Source organism: Heliangelus exortis, chromosome 15 (genome assembly GCF_036169615.1).
Source record: "Heliangelus exortis chromosome 15, bHelExo1.hap1, whole genome shotgun sequence".
NCBI lineage: Eukaryota > Metazoa > Chordata > Aves > Apodiformes > Trochilidae > Heliangelus > Heliangelus exortis.
The window spans coordinates 1,459,617-1,483,254 of NC_092436.1; the positions used below are offsets into that span (position 1 = coordinate 1,459,617).

Consider the following 23,638-nt stretch of genomic DNA (forward strand, 5'->3'; position numbering starts at 1 on the left):
CAGTGGTGACAGCGTGTGGGACGTCTTGGTCCCCCCCATGAGTAATTCCCTTGATGGATCCCAGGGAGCTGGAGGGAGGCCAGAGGGCGGGAGGGAAGAGGCTGCCCGGGCTCCGGCAGCTGAAAGGCTTTTTCTTGAAGCTTTTGTCTGCTGGTAAAAGTCATAAATAGAGCTGTAGGGGTTTAACAGGAAACCTTGAACTGCTCGGATCCCCCTCCCAGCATCTGCTTGGCGGGGTTGGCAGCTCCCGGAGCCTCCTCTGCGGCGGGGAGGCCGTGCTAGGCCGGGAGGGTAAACAGGGGTTATTTAAAATGTTCCTTGTGTGCTCAGCACCCGAACACGAGTCCCCTGAGGACGGCCTCACCTGGCACCCAGCTTCCCCAGCTCCCACAGCTGTTTGTGTGTAAGAGGAGGAGGAGAGGCCACGCCAGGCCAGGCCGCTGGTTGGGCCCAATGCCCATGGCCTGCCCACCCTCTGCTCTCCTTTTTGTGGTTCTGCCATAACGGGAAAGAAAATAGGGGGGAAAAACAGCAAGGAGCCACCTCAGAGCACCCCGAGGCACCCATGGTGTCCTCTGGCGAGGGTGGGGACCCTGCGGTGGCCTCTGTGCCCAGCCTGATACCCCAGCACTCCCTTATCCAACCCTGCAGCCCCCTCCAGTTCTTCCAGGAAATTTTTGAAGCCGTGAGATGCAGCTTTCCTCAGCTTGAACCACCCATAATTTATACCCTGATAGGGTCAGGCAGAAAGAGGGGGTTCAGAGCACGGCTTTGGCCTCTTCCCCCTGAGCTGAGGGAGCTGCTGGCTGGAGCTGGAGTCTTCTCCATGGGCTGTGGCCACCATGCAGCCCCCGTCCTGCTCAGGGAAGGCAGAAGAAGCTCCCCAGGGTCCCGTGGAAGCTGAACTCCAGGGCTTGTCCCAGCATCCTGCCTGCTGCAGAGAACTTTCAGCTGCACGAGATGTGTTTGTGTCTGCTCTTGCTCACCCTTTGCAGGAATCAATCCCAGACTGGTTTGGGTTGGAAGGGACCTTAAAAACCCAGTCCCACCCCTTGCCCTGCCATGGGACAACCTCCCACCAGCCCAGGTTGCTCTGAGCCCCATCCAACCTGTCCTGGGACACTTCCAGGGAACTTAAAGCTCATCCAGACCCACTCCCCTGCCATGGGACATCTCCCACCAGCCCAGGTTGCTCCAAGCCCCATCCAACCTGTCCTGGAACAGGGATGGAGCAGCCACAGCTTCTCTGGGCAACCTCAGGCAGGGTCTCACCACCCTCATAGTGAAGAATTGAATTTCTTCCTCATGTTTAACCTAAACCTCCCCTGTTTCAGCTTAAAACCATTCCCCTTGTGCCACCATTCCATCCCCAGCTTTCTTGGAGCCCTTTGAGATTTGTTGTCCAGATTCCAGTATAACCAGCAGCCCTGGCACACTGGGTTGGACAGGCTGTGTTTTTTGGAGCAGCCCGTGCCAGGCTCCCACCAGGATGCATCCTCCTCTTCCCTGTCTCTTCCAAAGCCATCAGGCGAAGGGAGGTGACATCGGGCATCCCTTCTCCATGGCTGCCCGAGGCAAACCACAGCCCCAGGCTGCCCTGACCGTGTCCATCTGCCTCTTGCAGAGTTTGCTGTTTCTCTGGTGGAGAAGATGCAGGCTCAGGAACTCCTTCGGAGCCTGCGGCTCCCCGAGCTGGATGACCTCAGCCAGTTTTTCCGGAACCTCCCGGCCACCGCGCTGGTGGGCATCGGTGCCTTCGCCGCCGTCATCGCCTACTGGTTCTCCAGCCGGCCCCGGGCTGTGAAGCCACCCTGTGACCTACAGATGCAGTCAGAGGAGGTGGAGGTGAGGCTTGGGGACATGCTGGGCTTTTCACCCCCCAGCAGGGGATGGCAGGAGGTGGGGTTCTTGGCTTCTGAGGGCTCCTCCGCCTCATCCGCCGTGTAACGCGCTGCACCGGGGATCACTTCGTTCCTTAGTTCAACTGTTTGTGTAAACTAGAATAAAGCCCATAAATTAATTCTCTAAGATTTTCAGTAACATTTGGGTCTGAGCTTAGCTTTGCCATCCACCACTGAAAATTCTCCCAGACCACTGAAAGGCAAAAGTTGTTAAGATCAAATCAGCCTGTGCTTCGTGTATGCCCGTTACTGAGTTTGCTGCTGCAAACTTTGAGATAATAAGAAAAAGTAGATCCAAATCCTTGTTTAGAGGCTGAGGAGTTATTCATTGTCATGCTTGCAAAAGGTTTTAAAGTTTAATGAAGCTGCTCTGTTTTGAAGAGCAGAAATATCCTGAAAATTGTTTCCATTTCTTAAATTAATATCGGAAAGTGTGATGATGATTTTGAAAGTCTTTTATGATGTCCCCTCTAGAACATTATTGTCCTTAATTCCTCCTCAGATCTCTTTGGGAAATATTGACCATCTCCTGTGGCCATGAGCCAGGCTGAGTGCTTCTCTCTGGGCAGGTGGTTGTCCCACGTTCTTGGGGCACAGAGGTGGACATCCCACTTCTGCTGCCCCTTTGGGGAGCAACACGGTGGTGGCTGCAGAGGCTTCTCCAACGTTTTGGGAATGCATTGCTTCCTGGCCTGGGGTCTCCCCACCTGTCACCTTGTGTCACATCATGTCACCTTGTGTCACATCATGTCACCTTGTGTCACATCATGTCACCTTGTGTCATGCAGGGCCTGGCTGGGGCACGGAGGTCAGTGATTGGGGACAGCCCACAGCTGCTGACACACTACTACGACGATGCCAGGACCATGTACGAGGTCTTCAGGAGGGGATTCAGCATCTCTGGTGAGAGATTTGTCATGAGCTTTTTATTTGCAGCTGTGCATTATTTTGCCCTTAATGCCACTGAGTTTGACTCTGCACCTCTTGGTCCCACGAGATCTTTTTGCTGCCACCAGCAGCCAGCTCACTGCCCTGAGTTGTGCAGCCTCAGCAAAGCTCATCATATGTTATTCACTTCCAGAACATTGATGAATCCATTAAACAGGGCAAAGATCTGTGGAACCCAGCAGAGCTCCTCCTCCCCTGCAGACGTTGATACTCGTTCCTCCTTGGTGCTGCTTTTTCATCCCCAATTTCCCATCTTACTTTTCTCTCCTCAGCAGGGCAGGCCCAGGAGCTCTGCCAAGAGCCCTCAGGGAAGCTGAGTGGGGTGTATCACTCCGTGGCCCTCACCCCACAATTGATGGTACCACCAAAGAGCTCTTGCATGTCTTGAGACATCATTTCCCACTCCAAAATGCCACGATGACTCTCCCCTGCTTTGTCATAACTATTCCTGTCCCCACTGCTTCCAACTTCTTGTTGGAACACACCAGTTTCACAGTCAGGTTATTTTTGGTGCCACCAAATTAGAGCTGCAACTATTCCAGCCTGTGGGACAGGGGTAAATAAATGATAAGTGCACGGAGGGATGGTTCTTGTGCAGGTAAGTAGAGTTAGCAAATGAACTGCATTGCTCCAATATTCCTCCTGTTGTATTGTCTCACCCTCCTCCTCCTCCTCTTCTGGAGGAGGCTGTGCCAAAAATAGTGTTTTTTCCTTTGAAGTGTTTAAATCAAAAGGCAGTGAGAGCTGTGGGAGTTGGTGTTTGGGATGAAAGCCCTCGACAGACACCGACGCTCACGCTGTGCCTTCAGAGAAGTGCCTTGAAATTAAAGTTCTTGGAGCAGCTCCAGGAGTGAAGAATTTCTTCCTAATGTCTCATCTAAATCTCCCCTCTTCCAGTTTAGAGCCATTGTTGCCTGTTGCCCTACCACTCCATGCCCTTGGCCAAAGCTCCTTCCCAGCTCTCCTGGAGCCCCTTCAGGCACTGGAAGGTGCTTTCAGGTCTCCCTGGAGCCATCTCCAGGCTGAGCAACCCCAACTCTCTCAGCCTGTACCCAGAGTCACATCTTTGGGGCCCTGTTCAGTGCTGGGTTGCCAGTTGGATTTGATGATCTTAAAAGCCTTTTCCAACCCAACCCAACCCAACCCAACCCTGTGATTCCTGGCACTTCCCCTGTAACTCTGTCACCTCTGCTTGTGTCTTCCAGAAAACGGCCCCTGCCTGGGGTTCAGGAAGCCCAAGCAGCCCTACCAGTGGTTGTCCTACAAGGAGGTGAGCTGGATGTGACCCCCTCTCAGAGTCCCCTCACCCTGCCTGGCACAAGAGGGGGTGTTAAGGTGCCTCAATGTGCAAATTCTGGACCAGGAGGTTGCCAAGGTACCATGCCAGGGCTCTCTGTTCTCTGGCTGGACACTTCCTGGTGATTATTGGTGTGTTGGCTTTCTGGGACCAGATCAAGCCCATCAAGCCACTCTTGGCAGTGGCATCAACATGCTCCAAGCCATGGGATGGTGCCAACCAGAGGTCACCTGCTAGTCAGCTCCCCTTGGCTTGTGATAACACAAGAAATTGGGCAATCATCTGAGCGCCTCCTTGCACAAGCCAAGTTTTCTCTTAGTTTGGTATTGCTTACCACTCTTTTTAATGTGTTGGGTTTTTTTTTTTTTTAATTCTCCACATTCCAGGTGGCTGAAAGAGCAGAAGCTCTGGGTTCAGGGCTGCTTCAGCAGGGCTGCAAGCCATCCACCAAGCAGTTCATTGGGGTCTTTGCACAAAACCGGCCAGAGGTGAGATTTTTAAGCTCAACCTGATGCTCTGTTAATAAATATTCCTGACTTGTGAGCTTGCTGCATGCTTGAAGCTTGTTCTCAAGTGTGTTAAATCAGCTCCCACAACCCCCTTCTCACCCATGCTTTGATGTCCTCCTGCAGTGGATCATTTCTGAGCTGGCCTGCTACACCTACTCCATGGTGGTTGTTCCTCTCTACGACACCTTGGGGCCTGGAGCCATCCGCTACATCGTCAACACAGGTAACACCAAAATCTTCTCAGAAACCAGGTTTGTTGCTTAGAATGGGTCATTTTCTTCTCTTTCCCAAAAGATTTTTTACTCATTGAGTGTCTCAGAGAGGTTTCTGGGGAGCCTGATCAGTGGTGGATGGGGCTGCTCCAGCTGTGGGAATTACTCCACCCGCTCCTGTCTCGCTTCATGTTTTGCCTCCTTGATTTTTTTTAAGCCCATGGGGTGAGCAGTTTTAGGGATAACTGTAGATGTCATCTGCATCTTCAGCACTGGTTTAGGTTGGCTGAAGTGGCAGTAAGCTTTTAAGAGCAGCGTATGCTGGATTCTGGGGTTCCTGATGTTACCTTGAACTATCAGAACCGATACTGTATTAGCAACGAGCCAGTCTTGCTAATTAAAATAACAACTCCTGCTGCTTTTCTTCCAGCTGACATTTCCACAGTCATTTGTGACAAACCTGAAAAAGCCAGAACACTCCTGGACCACGTGGAGAGGAGAGAGATACCAGGTCTGAGCTCCATCATCCTGATGGACCCCTTTGACAAGGAGCTGATGGAGAGAGGGAAGCGCTGCGGGGTTCACATCCAGACCATGCAGGAGGTGGAGGTGAGTTTGTTCCCTCCTCTCTTCTAGAGGAACCTTGTAGTTTTGGTAAAAAAGAGAGTAAAATACAGGGACTTGTGCATTGAGTGGCAGGTTCAGTGTCTGGAGAGCACAAAAGAGCAGCTTGTGGCTGATGGTGTTGCTGCTCAGTGCAGTTGCCTCGAGTTATTCCCTGGTGATAGGAGCCAACACTTCAAACTTTCCTTCCCAGCTGCTATTTAAGCCTGGGAAGGGGGTTGCTGTTTGAGACACTCTCCTCCTACATGGAAACCTTGTAGGAGACAGCCTGGATCCAGCTCAGCCAACCCAAGCACTGCTTGAAACCCACGGGTGGCATTCCAGTTGATGCAAGAAACTTGGGATAGAAAAGAAGACCTCAGTGTTAGCCCTGAATTTCTCTGCTTGCCCTCAGCAGATTATTAGCAAGTGGGTTGCAGCACAGGATTTAAAGTGGGAATAATCTTTTTTTGCTGTCTTTGCTTTCTTCTCTTCCAGGACTGTGGCCGTGAGAGTCGCCACGTGCCCGTGGTGAGTTTTGCTTTTCCCATCTACAATTCCTGCTGACTTTCTTCTATTTATTTCACTGACAAGAGGGGGAAGGTTTGCTGGGGGCAGTGGAGGAGCCCAGGGACTCCAGACCTTCCACTGGAGATGTGCATTTTTTTCTTCCTGCACCAAGATAGTTCATCCTTGCTGAATATGTTAATGGGATGGTAATTAAGTCCCATTAAGCCACATTAATTCCACTGCCTTACCCAGGTGGCAAGGGGGGGGTTGTGTTTGCACCCTTGGCTTCCCAGGGGGGTTTCTGTAGCTCAGGAAGACTGCTTGGCAGTATTTCTCTGGGACAGTTTTTGGAAAAAGGCACTGCTGTTTCTCACTGGCTGCTCATACTCGTGCAAAACTTCCAAAAGGAGCTTCTGGTTCTTCAGATTTATACATTAGTGACCCAAAATAGCACACACATGCAGCTTTACTGAGAATAAAGAGGCTGCTCTTTATTCTTTATTCATTATGGGAATGGGGGCAATCAGCAGCCTGGGGAAGGTGTCCCTTCCTGCAGATAACCACATGTTCCCAGAATTGATCTGAAACCCAGGAAATTATGTCAAGTTTCCCCATGCACCTACAGGTCTATGCGGTGTCTTTAAAAAATCCTAATTGTCAGGCACAAAAAACCCATCAAAATCTCCTTGTGCTCCAGCATGTCCTTAACAGAGCTGGAACAAAACAAGGGATGAACACAGCTTGCAGCCACTGGAAGCAGCCTGATAAACAGAGTTTTAGGATGGTCTTTTATATTTGCTCAGGGGAATGAAAGCTTTTTGTGGCAGAGCTGAAATACAATTGGTTTGATCTGGAAGTTTATCCAGAGACAACAATCTGTCATTGACCCTTCTGCATCTGATTGATGGGATTTGCTTGTTCTTTTTGTGTCTTTCTAGCCCCCTCGGCCAGAAGATCTCTCAATTGTCTGCTTCACCAGTGGCACTACAGGTAAAAGAAGAGGCATTTTAATCTTGAAATGCTGGAATAGATTAGCAAATTAATAATTCATACCACCTCAATACATGCAAGCGTGCTGTTAGGCTGGTGCAGCCACGAAATTTCTATTTAATTTTTTATATTTAAGAATATTTATGTACTTACAGTTCTGTAGACCTGCAAATTTAAAATAATGGGGTGTTTGTTTTCCATTTGAATTCTCTGACCTGCACTTTGGCAGTACCTTTTTTGCAGTTGTCTGGAAACCTGCCCACCTTTTTGCTGCCCGTTTTGCAGTTATGAAGCGTGTGGTTGCTTGATGGGTATTTATCTTCTGCAGATGTGGGGGAAAAAGAAAAAAAAAAAGAAAAAGAAATGCAGATCCACTGCTTTCCATCCTCTGTATCCCAAGCCCCATATCCTCAGCATGGCCATGGCTTCTGCAGTGTCCCAGCTTGCTTGGTGTTGCCCAGCTCCTTGATTTGGGCAGATGTGCTGGGGAGGAGCTCCAGGAACTGCTGGGGTGGCTCCTCCATGGTCCCCAGTGCTCTCAGGGTTGTCTCAGTCCTATCCCAAGCACCTTCCATTTGGCCTCCACTGGTGTAAGGAGGCAGAAGATGTTGGTTGACACCCAGAAAAGGAGCTGTGGGTGCTCCTCAGCCTGTGGATCAGGCTGACCAAGGGGACACCTTCCTCTTCCACCTCCTGGAGAAGACTTGTGCTGCAGATCAGGTAGGCAACTGCTTTATCAGAATGTCTTGAAAGGTTTTGGTTGTTTTATCCTCATTCTTAGTTGGGAGATCTCTGCCCTGCTGAGTTCCCTCAGGCACATGGTGCAAGGAGCCTGTGGCTCTGCTCCATCTCAGCAGTGGGAATTCCAGGAGGGAAAAGGTGAAGCCCAGTGCAGACCATGGAGGTCACAGCCTGGAGACATTATTTTTTTTTCAAGTCACATTTGGGTTGATATTTTTTTATCTCTAAATAGATGACAGCTTTTTTTATTTTCTTTTTTTTTTTTTTTTTTTACCTGGAAATGCCACCACAGGCCAGTTTCTGATGTTATCCTTGTCTTAGGAGCATGCCTGAAGTTACAGAAATAGGAAAATCAAGGAGTTCATTTGCTTTCTCCCACCCAAACCCAAGACTGCAAATTCTGCAAATCACCTGCAAGCTAAATTCAGGTCCATTTTCCACGTTATGTTTTGTTACAAAAGGTTTTGCTTGTTGTACAACCCACCTCAGGATATTTTTTTTAATGATTAGATTTAGAATTCTCTTCCAATGGAAATGTTTGCAAGGGCTTTTTCAATCTTGAAGAGCTCTGAAGATTTTTGTAGTGTGTGAAACCAATCCTTGCTATAGGGTTTGTAACCTGCAAACTGTAGGACTGGAAACTGCTTTAGCTGTTAATGTAAAAATAAAACTACAACCCAGAAGCAAAGCAGACTTTTAACATTTTGTTTTCTTTCCTAGGATCCAATGTCCAAATTCCTCCCCAGGCTGAAGGCAGAGACTTTCAGTGTTGTAGCAAGGAACCATCAGCACTCATAAAAGGGCCAAGGGCACACGGGTGTCCCCAAACTGTCAGGATGCAGTTTGTCATGCTGGCTACTCCAGAGAAGCAAATTGTCATTTCCCCAAGGATTTCCCCCCAGAATTGCTTCCCAGTGGTTCCTGGCAGCCTGACAATGCACATCCCTGACTGCTGGAGGCTCTGGGGGATGAGGAGGGAAGAACCTACACCCCAAAATGCTGACAGATCACCCCACAAGCTGCTGCTGGAGCTGATACTTGGAAGAGCCATTGGGCAACATGGAAAAGGGTTTTTTTTTTTTGTTGCTTATGAGAAGTGTCAGAGCAGCTTGGCACCAAGATGAGGAGAAACCATTAATGGGTACCTGGGCTTGTCTGAGGCTCAGCCCAATCCCAAACACCTTCCATTTGACCTCCACTGGTGCAGGGAGGCAGATGATGGGAGCTGTGGGAGCTCAGCCAGAGCTCCACAACCAGGATTGGACAGCACACTCACAAGGTGTGGGTTTAGGAAGAGTTTCAGACTTCAGAGGAGGTCTGGCATTGATTGTTTGAGAAGGAAAGCAGTGGCACTGCCAACTTTTTGTCTCCCAAAGTGCTCATTCTGGGAAAGGGCTGGTAGCAACAGGCACCCCTTCTGCTGGGTTAGCTCTTGGAACAGAAGAACTAAAGAAGGTCTGATTTTTACAGGAATCCCCTGTGGCTTCCCCACAGCAGCATGATTTCTTCTGGAAGGTTATCCTGGCTCTGATGTTGCTGCTCTGCTTTGGCACTGGTACCACCCCAGCCTCTCTGAGATGCTGGGGGGCAAAGGAGCTGAGCTGGTCCTGCTGCTGCCAGGCTTCTTGTTGGGGTGGTTGGAGCCAGAGGAATTTGCACTAAGCCTAGACTGGAGTTAAGTAAGTCTTGAGATCTCAAAGCACCTGAAAAATCATCCAAGAAAACATCTGAAGAGCTGTGTCAAGGTGGAGGAGGCAGATCTGCTGTTGGTACAGAGGGAGGATGCAGTTTTTTTATTTCCAGACCAGTAGGTTTGTCACCTGCTGAGATGGAGGAACTTGTGCAAGAACTCCAGGGGCTGAGCATGCAGCTTGGACTGGAGACAACTGAAATCACCCCAGCAATATCTGGGGTTTTGGCATCTTTTTATGGAGTTCATGGAGTTCTCTGGAGGTCTGCACCCACATCTGCACCCAGCTGTGAAAATAAATGTCTCAAAATAAAACCTGCCTGGAGGACACGTTGGGACAGGAGCAGTTGAGGTTTTCAAAGATTCCAGCCCTAACTTTGGACACGTTGGGACAGAAGCAGTTGAGGTTTTCAAAGATTCCAACCCTAAATTCCATCCCTAACTTCATCTCTGAGCTTTGGATGAGGACCAAGACAACCTCCTGTGCACTGAGTTCACCTCCAAATGTTTGGGATGGAATTGCTCCAAGGCACCTGCAACACCAAACATGGATTTTGAGTAAAATCCAGTCCAACTGTTCTGCTTTGGTGCAATAAACGTGTGCAATAATTCCTGCTTTTTTTTTTTTTTTTTGGCCTTTGATTTCAGTATTTGAGGGGCTGGGTAGGAAGTTGGTGAAGGCCTGCCTGGTGCAGGGCTTGGCACCATGGCTCCTGGAGTGAGTTTCTGGCTGCTTTCTGATTTTTGTGAGGCTGTTGCATTTATCCTGAGCTGGAACAGCATCACAAAGCTCCTGGGGGGACATCCCTGTGGGTACAGCTCCTCCAAACTGCTTCCAGACAGGGTGACAGGGGCTGTGCTGCAGTGGTGTGATGGAATTCCAGCAATCTCCTTAAAAACAGGCTGGGGAGAGAGGCTGGCTCTGTGAAATCTTTATTTGAGCTGAGCTACACCTTTTTTTGGGAAATAAATCCTTGGAAAGTGACGAAAAGGGTTTGTGACAGGAGGACAGGCAGAGTCCTGTGGGCTGGGTTCTTTGGAGGGGATGAAATTTTGGGCTGGGCTGGGTCTGAAATCCCATATTTTGGTGGATGGACAGATACAAGTCCAAAAATTGTATCACAATGTGAAAGGGACTTCTCAGCTTGAAAAAAAGGGTGAAAAGGCAAATTCCAACAGTGTGGGGTTGCCCAGGGCTGGGTGATGTGTTGGTGCTTTGCCAGCTTCTTGTCCCTTTCACCAGGACACCTCTGCTCTGCTGCTGACTTTTTAATGCCTTTTCTTCATTGCATTCTCATCAAATCTACTTGTAGATTTTTACCATGTACCAATTTTTACCATGTATTACCCATTTTCTGCATTGCTCAGGTTATCCAGGATCTTTTTAATTAATTTTTGAGGATTGCAAGAAGTGGTTTTGGTGCATTTCTGTGCAGAAATCACGTCAAAAATAAGTTTTAAAATTAAAAAAGACAACTGAATATTTAAACTTTTTCCTGTTTGTTTTTTTTCCCTTTTTTAAGAAGACAGAAAAACGTTACCCACTTGCTCATCTTGTAAAATCTCTCTTTCTTTCCCTCCAGGAAACCCCAAAGGTGCTATGCTGACTCATGGGAATGTGGTTGCTGATTTCTCAGGCTTTCTGAAAGTGACAGAGGTGAATACCCAGCTTTCAAAAATGTTGCCATGCACAGAGTGTGGGGGTTGAGCTGTGTCCTTGCACCAGTTGGAAATGTGCTCCTGCAGATAAGACATTTCTTTTACTCAGAGTTTCCATGTTCCCATGGAAATGGGAACAAGTCTCAGCTTCCAGCACTTGAGGCCATTAAATCCCCTTCCCAGCACTGGCTCCCTGAGGCACAAGGTGCTTCTGAGGAGCAGTGGTGGCTCCTGGAGATCCACTCACTCCTTCCAAAGAATCAGGAGAGCAAAGAAAAAGAGATCAGGGGCCTCTTCTAGGGATGCCCAACCCAGTGTCCTCAAAATATTTGACTGCTCTCTGCATGTAGTCTGTAAATTGGTGAATGCATACATTTGTCCCAGAATGCTTAATTTCCTTGACATTACATAAAATAGAAACTGAGATATGCTTTATATTTTTTTTAAAAAGCAAAGCACTGGCCAGTTACCTGTGTAATGTGTTTTATTTTATGTGTGAACTTGTGTTTAGAAACAAACCTCAGCAGCGGAATTGCTTAAGGTGACATAGCCAGGATTTTATGCAGCTTCTACCTAACTGACACAAAGAATCTTTCTGTTTGCTTGTTAGTTTGGTAGCAAACAGACTATTCCAGAAAGCATAGAATGTTCTGTGATAGAATAAATCAAGGGGATGCACAGTTTGTTGCCTTACACCCCTTTGCTGCCCTTCTCGTTGGTGCTGAGCGTGCTGCAAGTCTCGTTATCGTAATCCTGGAACTTTCTGAGACTTCCAGGCTGCTGTTGTAAAAGACCCTTGGATGGGTGATGGGAGGAAGCCTCCTGACCTCAGGTGCTCCAGCATCAGCAGGTTTGTGGCTCCAGTGGTTTGCAGTGTGAGATGCCAGGGCAGCAGCTCTCTGCAGCACTCCTGAGCTTCTTCTGCCGGCTCCGGGGACGGCGAGATGCTCCCTGAAAGCTGCTGCATAGAGATGTCTGAGTCTCCGAGGGCAGGAAAGTTTATTTTGGAAGAGAACCAGTTGAGAGGGAGCTGGGAGAACGTGGCATCTGCCAGGACTGGCCTGCAGGAAGAGATTTAGTGCTTGCTGCAGGCAATGGGACCTTTAGATTAATCTTGAAGGTATCAGATTGAGACGTACGCCTGGTGCGAGTGGCTGTAAATTTAATAGCTTCAGTCACCAGAGTATTTTTGGCAGGATTGTGAATGCCTGTAGCTGATCCACAGGTCTAGGGCAAGGAAAATTAGTGAAGTGCAAAGTAATTTAAAATAGTGGCAGTGAGTAAGATAAAAATACCTTCAGCTAGGGAGTCCTGTAGGCTTGCTGCTCACATCCTGGTGTGCCGGGTTTGCTTAGCTCAATGGTTTTTGTAAATGGAACTTTTTTTTTTTTCTTTTAAGTGAACCTAGAGCTTAATTGTAAGGTTGTTGTTAAACCCCAAGGAGCTTGGGGTTTCCTCTCTCATTTTTACTTTTAACTGGGCAGCTGTGCCAGCTGTGTGATACTCTTCATGTCACTACTTTGGTCCAACTGAAAACCAAATCACTTCTTGTCTGGGGACTCAGAGCAGTGCAAGCACAGAACTAGTGATGTTAGTTTGATATTGCTGTGCTTGCAGAAAATGAAGCCAATCTGAAATCCCATATAAATAGCTCTGCTGACCCCAGTAGCTTAATTCAGACTGACACCTAAATTAATCTGAAATGGGATGTTGAAAACACCCCTGTGGTCAATCCTGTTTGACTTCACCAGGTGATGGTTGGGAGGGCAGACCCAAATCTGGCTTGGCTGGAGTTAACTCCAGCAAATACTCCCTGAGGAAGAAATTCCTGTGCTTCCATCCACCACCATGTCTCAGGTCACGGAATATCCATTCTGTCACAGCAGTGGAGATGCACAGTGGGTATAAACTGTGAGCTAATGGATTTTCCTGCCCGTTTGCCACTAACCACTGCCCTTGGTGCAAGGGATTGAGCAATCGAGCTTTCCGTTTTCCTAATCCATAATATTATGGCAAGCCTTACCCTTTGAAATGCAGGCAGAAAGGCCACATTCCCTCTGGGAATGGGTCAGGAAAGGTTCTTGGGGCTTTTGTTTATTCCAGCCTGCGAGACAGAATGAAAACCTTGGCAAACCGAAGACTTGGGTCACTTGTATTTTTTGCATCGTTCATCCAGCCTTCTTTTCCCCCACTGCACCTGTCTGTGGGGCAGTGGAAAACACCCTGGAAATCCCATTTTAATCACTTAAAACGATGACAAACACTAACAGGAGGAATTAATGTTTTGCAGCTGAAAGCAAAAGAAATCATTAATTTTTCCCGACGTTATTCTGATTCCAATCAGCGATTAACCCAAGGGAAAAAAAAAAAAAAAAAAAAAAATCAAATCTCTAGCTTTCACTCTAGTAACACTCTCTGCAACGTGGAAAAATGCTGTGCCTGCAGAGCTCTGCTGGCTCCCAGGAGGCTCCTGCAGGTTTGCCCCAGGATCCTGCAGGTCTGAGAGCAAATCCCCGGGAGCTCTCGGCTCCTGGCGGTGGGAGAAAGATGCCAATGCAAACCTGGGCTTCTCTGTGGGGCTGAGCCTCCCTTCCCAGGCTGTGTGGCTACAATGTGCCTCCTGCCCTGGAGAGGACCTCCCTGGCCTGGAGAGGACCTCCCTGTTGTCCTCCTCTGTGTACATCTCCGTGCTCTTTACTCCTCCTCCTAACCCGGCTTCCTTGGCGCTGTGGCTTTAACGCTTTGACCTCGTCCGCCGCTCCCTTCCTCTCTCAACAGTCTTTTTTTCCCCCCTTTTGCTCCTCTGGTGCCATTTTTTCTTCTTTTATTGTTTTATGACTTTCTTGTTGTCTTCCTGTCAGTGTTTCTTTCCTTTCTGTCTCCCATGCCCTTCACCTGCAGAAAGTGATCTTTCCGAGACAGGACGATGTGCTCATCTCCTTCCTGCCTCTGGCTCACATGTTTGAAAGAGTTATCCAGGTAAGAAACCTGCCTGAACTGACGAGGCCTCGTGGGGCTCCTTCTTTTTTCTTCCAGAGTCAGTGGTCTCCTACTTGTGAGGATGTACACATTTCCTATTTGCCTTTAGCACACATGTTTGAGAGAATGGTACAGGTAAGGTCTTGGTGTCAGTGGAAAATCGTCTCTTGTTTTTTTTTTCCACGCCCCGCCCCGAAATTTATATAAAAAAAATAAAATACTAAATAACCAGTGGTATCTTGTAGCACTAAAAAACAAACAAACAAACAAACAAAAAAAAGCTTGTACTCCAGAAGTGCCACGTGTGTAACACCAGGACATGGCTGGTGGTCTTGGTGACATGGCTGTGAGTCCAGAAGAGTTTCCCAAGCTCTTCAGCTGATGCTGGTGGCTCCAAGATTGGAAACCAGCCCTTCCTTAACCAGCACAAACTTCTACCTGCACAATTTTGGGGGCAAAGCACCCTAGGATCTCAGTTATCTTAGAGTAAAAATAACTTAGTGCCATTTTCTACCTCAGCTCAAATCCTTTTTTTTTTTTTTTTTCCCCTAAATAACCCAGGTCTGCAAATAAATCTGCAAATATAAAATTTGGGGATGCTGAAAATAAAGAGGAAAGTGAGAATGGTGGTGTGACACGTGGGATGCTCCTGCCAGGGCAGCTTTTGGTGGCATTAACTGGAAGCCATTGTCCCCTGGAAATAATGACAAATAGAAGTGCTAACTCCTGCCAGCCCACAGAACTGTCTTTTCACAGCTCTTTTTCTGAAAAGCCAGCTGATAATTTGGGCTGCAATCAGTGTGTTAGGCAAGTCAGGGGAGCTGATTGCATCTGAGATGCCACAGTCTTAAAACTAGAACTAAAGATGTGAAGATTGACTCTGGATTCAGTTGCTGAAAACATTTTTTTTTTTTTTGAGTCAGACAAGCATCCGAATATAAGCCTCCCACTTCTTAGTAACATCTCTGCCAGCAATAAAATATTCTGTCCTGTTAAATACACTTGCAAATTGGAAATGAAAGTCAGTGAAAGATTCAGAGAGTCCCAGCCCAGCTGATTTTCATGTTTAAGTCTGATTTTAAAAGGTAATTTGGGCAGTTTGCCACCTCCGTTCAGGCAAACTGCTTTGCCAGCAAACAGTATAATTATTAAGAAGTCATCTGATGAGGGGGGGGAAAAAAGACTTAGAAACACTTAAAAGACCCTGATCCCACTGGGTGTTGCTCTATTGAAAGGGGTGAGCCTCCAAAAGATGTTCAGATTTCTCCTCCCTGCTGAAAAAGCTCATAAATACAAGGATTTTTCCAAAATGGGTAAGAAGTCATTTTCAAAAGCAATCAAAGAGCAAGCACTGTGTCAGCTTCCCTCATTTTAGCCACCACTATCAGCTCCTGGAACTCAAAATGAAACATACGTTCTTCAGAGCTAAAAATTTCTATTTCTATATTTGTAATTCCCCCAAATTCTAGTGGTTGTTAATAATTCCCAGTGAGCACACGGATTGCATATTCCCATTTTTTTTTTTTTTTAAACGCATGGGCAGCATAAAGCACAGATTTGGCAGTGTGATGTTTTTTAAGCCCACATATCACAAATCCATATAAAATTCCTGTGCTTTCACACACTGGAGACAGTCTCTAAGGGGCTGGCAGAGCAGCAGGAGCACTTCAGGACTGCAGATTTTTGGAGTGGCACAAAAAAACTTGGGTATCTTTTAAGGGATTTTTTTAGTGACTTTGTGGGTTCCTGGCTCCCAGAGCTGCTGTTTCATTGGGCTGGTGGCAGGCAGCCTGCCCTGCCTGATCCCCCCTCATCCAGCTCTTTTCCCACCTGATTCAATTCCAAGTCCAAAAACTTCTGGATCTGTACTTTCTGAACAAGGAAAACACCTTTGCTGAAGTGGGCTTCTATTTCTGGGATACAGGATCAGGCACCGTCTTGCTAACGTAGTCTCTCTTCTTGTGTTTAAACAAAACTAAAGTATTAACATCTAAAAATCAGCTGCCTCTCAGTATGTTTTTTCTTAATATGTATTTCTTTATTGACAATAGGTCCTCGTGCTGCTAGGGTAGGTCTGGGCTTCAGAGGAGAAGTTCAGATCCAGAATCTGACCACAACTTTGGACTTCTCCATCCCCGTCCGCAGGGGATGAAGGGAAATCCCTTCTAAAAGCTTTGATTCTTTCTTCTTCCAGAACCAGTGGCAAATTTGGTGGCTGCTGGGTTGCCACCAATTGCTGAATTGCCTGTACTGAAAAAAAAAAAAAAAAAAAAAAGTGCCCAGAACTATCCGTGGGTTCCCATTCAGTGCAAAATTGACCATTATGTTTCGAGACGCTTCTGAAGCCCCGGTTTTGCCTTGCTGAGAGGAGGATTTCGGGGAGGGCACTTTTGCAGCTGGGAGGGATGCTCTGCCGTGGGAATTCAAAGCAAGGGGGTTCCATGAAGTCTTTTTTCTCCCCCCCCAGTCTGTTGTGTACTGCCACGGAGGGCGGATTGGCTTCTTCCAAGGAGACATCCGTCTCCTCTCCGACGACATGAAAGCCTTGCGCCCGACCATCTTCCCCGTCGTGCCACGGCTGCTCAACAGGATGTATGACAAGGTGAGTTCCATTTTTTATTCCTCATAGTCATGAGGTTTATGTATTATTATTATTATGTGAGGATTCTAGTGCTTACCTGAAAGAATTCCTTTAGGCACAAGGGATTTCCTGAGCTGCTTGGACCATTTTTGCACGTTCTTACCCCGTGTACCTCCTACAGCCGCTCCGAGCTGTGCCTGCTGTGTTTGTGTTGGTTGACACAGTGCAGACAAAGCTCTTCCATTTTAATATGAAATCCCTCTGGTTTAGCCTCCCCCTGCTCTCCCTGAGATGACCAGGGACCTTTCCAAAAGTTTCTTTTCATCTCAGAAACACCCAGTCAAATCTGGACATGCTAACTCCAACTTTTTTTTTTTATGCTCGTTGACCAGTCTTGGCTCGAATGTCCCTTTCTGGTGGCAATGACAGCTGAAAATCAGGAACTGCAAAAAAAGACTGTGAGGATTTGAGCAGTGCAAATGTGAGGTTGGCTTTGTGATGTGGAAGTCTCTAAACCCAAGAGATGGTCTCAAAAGGTATTTCAGAGAGACATGTCTGGTCATCACGTTAAATCTGTTTGACCAGCTGGGAATATTTATTCCTCAGAAGACTTATCCTCTAAAGGCTTAAGCCCAAGCTACTGATGTAATTTTTTCCCCAAGGTCAAGACTATTGGATCAGGGGTTTTGGTGCCTCATTAGAGGGATGGGCACTGGAGGTTACATTTTGTTTATAGAGATGGAGCTTAGGCAACTGCAGCCCCTATCACCCTGTCAGCCAGCACTGCTGCCTGCTCTACTCTTCACCTTGTTCTCTCCTGGTTGCTCAGATTGCATGAATCCTAGCATGGAAATCATATGGAAATATCAGTCTAAATGCAGTCAAAGCCTACATGAGCACATGAGCATCCTTTTTTTTTTTTTTTATCCAAAAGAACAGCATGTACAGTACCAAATGGAGCAAAACAATTCACTCCTGTTTTTTTATCCCACTACCAAAACCCCGAGTGTGGATTTATTTCACCTTGGTGCTGGGGTGGCTCTGCCCTCCCTGGCAAGGGCAGGCTTGTGTCAGTGTGATGGTGAGAGCAGCTGCTGATGTTTTCTCCCTCTCCTGTTTTCTCCCTGCCTGTCACCCCATGCTTGACCCCCAGATCTTCAGCCAGGCGGACACGTCCCTCAAGCGCTGGGTGCTGGAATTTGCTGCCAGGAGGAAGAAGGCAGAAGTTAGGAATGGGATCATTAGGAATGACAGCTTGTGGGATAAGCTTTTCTTTAATAAAATACAGGTAAGGAATTAAAGAAGTGAGTCTGAAGTCAGAGAACTCTGCATTTTTTTCTAGCAGTGGCCAATTTTCCTTCGAGTCAGCGCAGGTGACTCTCCTGATGATGAGGAGCTACTCACTAGTGAGTGGCAGCCTGGAAAATGGAATAGAAAAAGGAAGGATTTGCAATTATGTGTGCCACGTTTCTTTATGTAGATATTTTTAAACCCCATCCTGCTGGGGACACGGGACTCTCACCATCCCAGCTCAAATGGTGTTTAATTTGGGCAGTATTCTTACTTGAGGAATCCCCCTGCTGTGGGGGAGAGTTACTGTTTAAAAAACATTTCACTTCTGTTAGGGATGGTTTTCCAGAAGGGGGAGGGAGAAACACAAAGCAGCTTTTGCTGCATCCCTCCTTCAGCAGCACCCAGGAATCCTGCCTGGTTTGCCTGGCTCTCAGGTACAAGCTGTGGCCCTGCAGAGGAGGGATGTGATGAGCAGGCACTTGCCCTCTGCCAGGTTTGGGGATTGTGGCCTCTGCCACCAGGGCTGCTGTCACCTCCTTTGCTTATTTGGGTCCCTAAAAGTTCTGCCCCATGGAGAAGTGGTAAGGGAAAAGGATTGCATCCATCCCAGAATGAAAATCAGGAAGGTGTATTAGGAATCAGAATCAGGAAAGGAGGAGGATGATCAAAAGAGAGCTTGCTCCAAAGTTTTCTGGAAAATCTTTATATTGATGCAATTGGATTCAATTGGATTTAGGGTTTTGGCATTTTCAAAACTGTTTTGTTTTTTTTTTCCCTAAGAGGAGAAGAATAAGGGTGTAGAGAAAAATGCACAAATAAATCATGATTTAACCACAGGGGAAAGAAATCAGAATGCCCTGCTGTGGGCCATAAAAAAAAAAAAACCAGAAGAAAAGATTAATGTGGCTTGAAACTTAGTTTTCCAGGCCTTGTACTGCTCCAGGAGGCTCTGATTACTTCATTTTTTTAATGGGATAACTTATCTGGAGACTTGCCACTTTATTTTTAACTAAAGAAACTGACTGTGCTTTTCATCTGTGGATTAATTGTCCTCAGTGTGCAAAGAGAGCAGGGTTCAGAGACACAAGAAAGCCAGGCTGCATATTGATTCTGGGGCTGGCAAGACTGGCAGACTCAATCAGAAGCTGTTTGCTTTTGTGCTGGGTTTTCTTTTTACTTTTAGAATTAAAAAAGAGGGGGGAAGGGTGAAAAAAAAAACGTAGTAAAAAGCGACAGAGGAATTGGTGCAATGCCCTCCACAAATATTTGAAGGTCATCTGCCTTAAAAAGGGAACAGTGTGATTTTAGATGGGAAGCTCACTAAAAACAACGAGCTCCAAATAATCTGGAGGAGGGAAGAGCCTGGTTTTCAGCTTCCAGTTCCCAGATGTGCTTCCAGGGGAGTTGAGATGAGCTCATCCTGCTGGGGACACAGGACTCTCACCATCCTACCTCAAATGGCTTTTAATTTGGGCAGTATTCTTACTGAGGAATCCCCCTGCTGTGGGGGACAGTTATTGTTTAAAAAATTAGCTAAGGAAATATTCAGGACCAATTTATATTTCCATCTGTTCTGGAGAGGGTATTTTTTCAAGCTACTGAGTGATATTTTCACGGCACCATACAGGACGTGTACCTCTACATTGAGGAATTAGGAAAAAATTATTTAATTTGAGGTTGGTGAGCCCCCTGGCTCAGGTTTCCCAAGGAATTTGTGGCTGCCCCATCCCTGGCAGTGTCTCAGCCCAGGTTTGATGGGGCTTGGAGCACCCTGGGCTGTGGGAGGTGTGGATTGGGTGGAATGAGATGATCCACCTACGATCGGGTTGAACGAGATGATCTTCAAGGTTCTCCAACTCAAACCATTCCATGATTCTGTGATTCTGTGGATGCTGTGTGAAAGCAGTACCCTTGGATGCTGCTGGATTTACTGTCATTAGTAACCTGTGATGCTTTTTTTTTTTTGTTTGTTTTTTCTCAAGGCAAGTCTTGGTGGCTGCGTTCGCATGATCGTAACCGGCGCTGCCCCGGCCTCTCCGACCGTCCTGGGCTTCCTCCGTGCTGCCCTGGGGTGCCAGGTGGGCTCATTTGGACCTCTACATTTACTGGCAGCTCAGAAAAACCCTGCTGTTAAGAAAGGAGATGGGTCAGGATCTGAGAACTGCATTTCTGACAGCTTTGGCAGGCAGCTAGCCCCCGCCCTGAAAAAACAAAGGCTCATCCCACCTGCCTCTCAGCACTTAATTGAGTATGTGCAATTAAAGGAGCTTCATTAGGTGAGGTTTATTCTATGTAGAAATAGAGGAGAGAGTCTGCAGGTGGCAATTTCACCCACTGAAGATGTCTGCTGTGTTGTTTGTCATTGATTAGGCAGCAAAAAGTCTTCATTCAAGAGCCTAAAGTTAACGCGGGGGAAAAAAAATGTAAAAGGTGTATTTTTCAAATATACCCCCAAAATACCTTTCCCCCCCTTCACTGATCAATTTATTTCCAAAAGTAAGGTAGTTTTTGACTCAGAAGTCAAGCTCTGAACTTTCTTTTCTCATTATTTTCACCTCTGCAGAGCAATGATAGATTTATAGGGATGTAAATGAAATTATTTTGTGCACAAAGAGGCAGGGAAAGTGTCCCCGTGTTAGTGTGTGCCTGTGTGCTGCAGCTGGGTGTGCAATGTGAGGCAACCCCCAGAGTTTTATTCCATAACAGTGAAACTGTTTCTACTTAAAAATGTCATTTTAAAGTCATCTGTTTCTGTGTCAGATTTATGAAGGTTATGGCCAAACAGAGTGCACGGCTGGATGCACCTTTACAACCCCAGGGGACTGGACATCAGGTAAGTATTTTCTTCCAGGGTTTCCAAAAAAGAAAAGAAATGCACATTTCTGTAGAAAATTCTGGACTGGAACATTGCAGGGTGTTAGGCAACAGGCAGCACCATGCTCAGACATGATGTTTTTGAAAGCATCCCTGGATTCCCAGAAGAAATACACAGATGTTGGGCACATTTGGCTGGGGAGGTTTGGAATTGTCCCTTGAGTTGTTATCTGTGAAATTCTCACTGCTGCACTCCTGGCTCTGTGAGTCCTCCCTAGAGGTTGGAGCTGAGTTGAAAAGAATGTGTTTTAGAATGAAAGGCTGGAACAAAAGGAAGGTGAAGATATTGATGTAGTTGGTGAGCAAAGTGAGGCTTTGAATACAGATCTACTGCTACCCAATACTTTATTTATTTCTAGCACTTCATATACATTTTCTGTGTGGCACCAAGCAAGATTCAGAGAATACATTCAAGTACTGTGGTTTAATTTCTTCTCAGTATGATTCATCAGTGTTTATAAAAATATTTTGAAATGGTGTCATCCTCATTGAAAGCAAGACTAGCAGGAAATCTGGACATCAGATATTCCTGGGTCTGCTCAGTTAAACATTTATTTGCAACCCAAATTTTCCATAGCTGGAGAAGAGGAGGTGTTTTCTTCTCCCAGCACCACTGTGTGGTTTTATTTAAACCAAACCCAGCCCTTTACAGATAGTGGTTTGTCCTGGGACTTGCTACCCACTGGGCAAAGCATCACTTTTATAATGAGTTCAGCTTCAAAAAGAGCTCAGTCTCTTGCAGGTGAGGGAGATGTGGTCTGGTTTTCAACAATCATCAAAATTTATCTATATATAAACAGAAGGTTTGGGTATTTAGGCTTAATAATGCAAAACCTTAAATGAGGAAATAATTCCTGCACACAGACACAGCTCCTGCAAGACCATCCAAGGTACCTACAACTATGCAAGCAATTAAAAATATGATGTTGATTATTCTTTACAGAATAGAGATGACAAGTGACTCAATGACTTTGATTTTCAGGTCATGTAGGAGCCCCTTTGCCCTGTAACTTAATCAGATTGAAGGATGTGGAAGAGCTGAATTATTTTGCTGCCAAAGGAGAAGGAGAGGTAGCAAATCACATTTTTATATCAAAATCTCACTGGTTAATGCTTAGTTATTACTTAGTTAATTAACTTAAGTAATGAATTACTTAATTACTAAGTAGTTATAGAAGCATTTTACCTTTGTAAGGTGCATGGGTGCAGATGTGTCACATCTTACACTCAGGAGAGGGAAATGGCAATTCAGCAGCAGAAGAGGAAAGCAGTGATTAAAAAGGGGCTGTGGCAGAACTTCCACCTAAGACTGAATTAATTAGTTCAGCTAAGAATAATTGCTGTGAATTCTACATTGTTGTTAGTTCTATTTGTGTATAAATTAAACTTATTTCAGTAACTTTGTTGTTTTCAACTGTTAGCTGAATGCAAACTTCAAGCAAATGGTTTTGCAGTCCCTACCCCCTATTTCCACTTGTTTGCAAAAAAAAAGCCACAGATAGTTTTATAACACAATATGTTTTAATTTCATGGAGCCATTAAGTCAACCCTGAAAATATTTAAATGGTTAGTGCATTACTATTTAGCTTGATAGCATTTCCAGCAGAATAATGAGATGATTTATCAGCAACTCTGATTTTTTTGCAGATATGTGTGAAAGGACCAAATGTTTTTAAAGGTTATCTGAAAGATGAAGAGAAAACTGCTGAAGCACTGGACCAGGAGGGCTGGCTCCACACTGGAGACATTGGGAAATGGTTACCTGTGAGTACTGGGGAGATGCTTAGTTCTGACATAACTTGTATGGACATTTCCAAACACTGAACTTAAATCTCCCAGCAGATCTCTCTTGACAAAGCATTAACTCCAAATTTTGCAGAATTAAGGTGACGGGTCAGTGAAGCAGCTTCTGGCAATTTAGAGAGCTCTGTTAAAAGCAAGCTGCTTCCTGAGGGCCTGTGGTTAAAGGATTTCTCAGGAAACTCTCATTTCTTTCTCCTGACAGAACGGGACGCTTAAAATTATTGATCGGAAAAAGCACATTTTTAAACTTGCTCAGGGAGAATACATTGCACCAGAGAAGATAGAAAACATCTACATCCGCAGTGACCCTGTTGCCCAGATCTATGTCCATGGAGACAGCCTGCAGGTAAAAACCTCAGAAAATATTTCTTTATTCTTTGTAAGACAGAGAGCTGGGCAGGAAGAAGGGGGAAGCACGAGAGGATCACACCACGTTACAGCCCTGATGTGCCTCCTGGAGCTGAGCTGCCAGGGTGACCCTAAGCAGCTTGGAGGATGTTGTCACCAAAGATTAAGCCTTTAAATTTGTCTCAGTGTCACCCTTGGTTCTCTAAAGCTCCCCTTTGCCTGCTGCAAGCTTGATGAAGGCAAAGCCACCACTGCTCCACCACCACCACCTACACAGTTTGACCAATCTTGGTATAATTTCAAGTATCATTTCATTGATGTCCAAGCAGAAGACAAACCCAGCATTTAGGATTGTTGCTAAATGCAATAACAGTTGCAGAGAATAATTTTTTAATGTGGTGAGGGTTTTTTTGTTGCTGGTATTTTTTTTTTTTTTTTATTTTAAATTTTTCTCACAGAGAGCCATGGTTTTAAACTGGAAGAGGGAAAATTGAGGTTAAATATTAGGAAGAAATTCTTCACTGTGAGGGTGCTGAGCCCCTGGCCCAGGTTTCCCAGGAAAATTCTGGCTGCCCCATCCCTGGAAGTGTCTCTGCCCAGGTTGGATGGGGCTTGGAGCAACCTGGGCTGGGAGGAGCTGGAACTGCCTGAGCTTTAAGGTCCTTTTACAGCCAAACCAGTCTGGGATTCTGGGCTGATT

General features: G+C 46.3%; 1 protein-coding gene across 5 annotated transcripts in view; it reads left to right on the forward strand.

Annotated features, from left to right (window-relative positions):
* ACSL6 (acyl-CoA synthetase long chain family member 6) overlaps positions 1 to 23,638 on the forward strand; it is a 49,993-nt gene that overhangs the window by 18,874 nt on the left and 7,481 nt on the right. For 2 of the 5 annotated variants that reach the window (XM_071758323.1, XM_071758325.1), the window contains exons 2-18: positions 1,625 to 1,845; positions 2,690 to 2,804; positions 4,055 to 4,119; positions 4,533 to 4,634; positions 4,779 to 4,878; positions 5,298 to 5,476; positions 5,969 to 6,001; positions 6,919 to 6,970; positions 10,985 to 11,058; positions 13,962 to 14,039; positions 16,507 to 16,641; positions 17,774 to 17,908; positions 19,896 to 19,991; positions 20,674 to 20,746; positions 21,770 to 21,858; positions 22,435 to 22,551; positions 22,793 to 22,936. In XM_071758323.1, coding sequence (XP_071614424.1) covers positions 1,625 to 1,845; positions 2,690 to 2,804; positions 4,055 to 4,119; positions 4,533 to 4,634; positions 4,779 to 4,878; positions 5,298 to 5,476; positions 5,969 to 6,001; positions 6,919 to 6,970; positions 10,985 to 11,058; positions 13,962 to 14,039; positions 16,507 to 16,641; positions 17,774 to 17,908; positions 19,896 to 19,991; positions 20,674 to 20,746; positions 21,770 to 21,858; positions 22,435 to 22,551; positions 22,793 to 22,936 — 1,808 coding nt within the window. Of the gene's footprint in view, positions 1 to 1,624; positions 1,846 to 2,689; positions 2,805 to 4,054; positions 4,120 to 4,532; positions 4,635 to 4,778; positions 4,879 to 5,297; positions 5,477 to 5,968; positions 6,002 to 6,918; positions 6,971 to 10,984; positions 11,059 to 13,961; positions 14,175 to 16,506; positions 16,642 to 17,773; positions 17,909 to 19,895; positions 19,992 to 20,673; positions 20,747 to 21,769; positions 21,859 to 22,434; positions 22,552 to 22,792; positions 22,937 to 23,638 lie in introns of all 5 variants that reach the window. The other 3 variants (XM_071758324.1, XM_071758326.1, XM_071758322.1) reach the window with 2 other exon arrangements.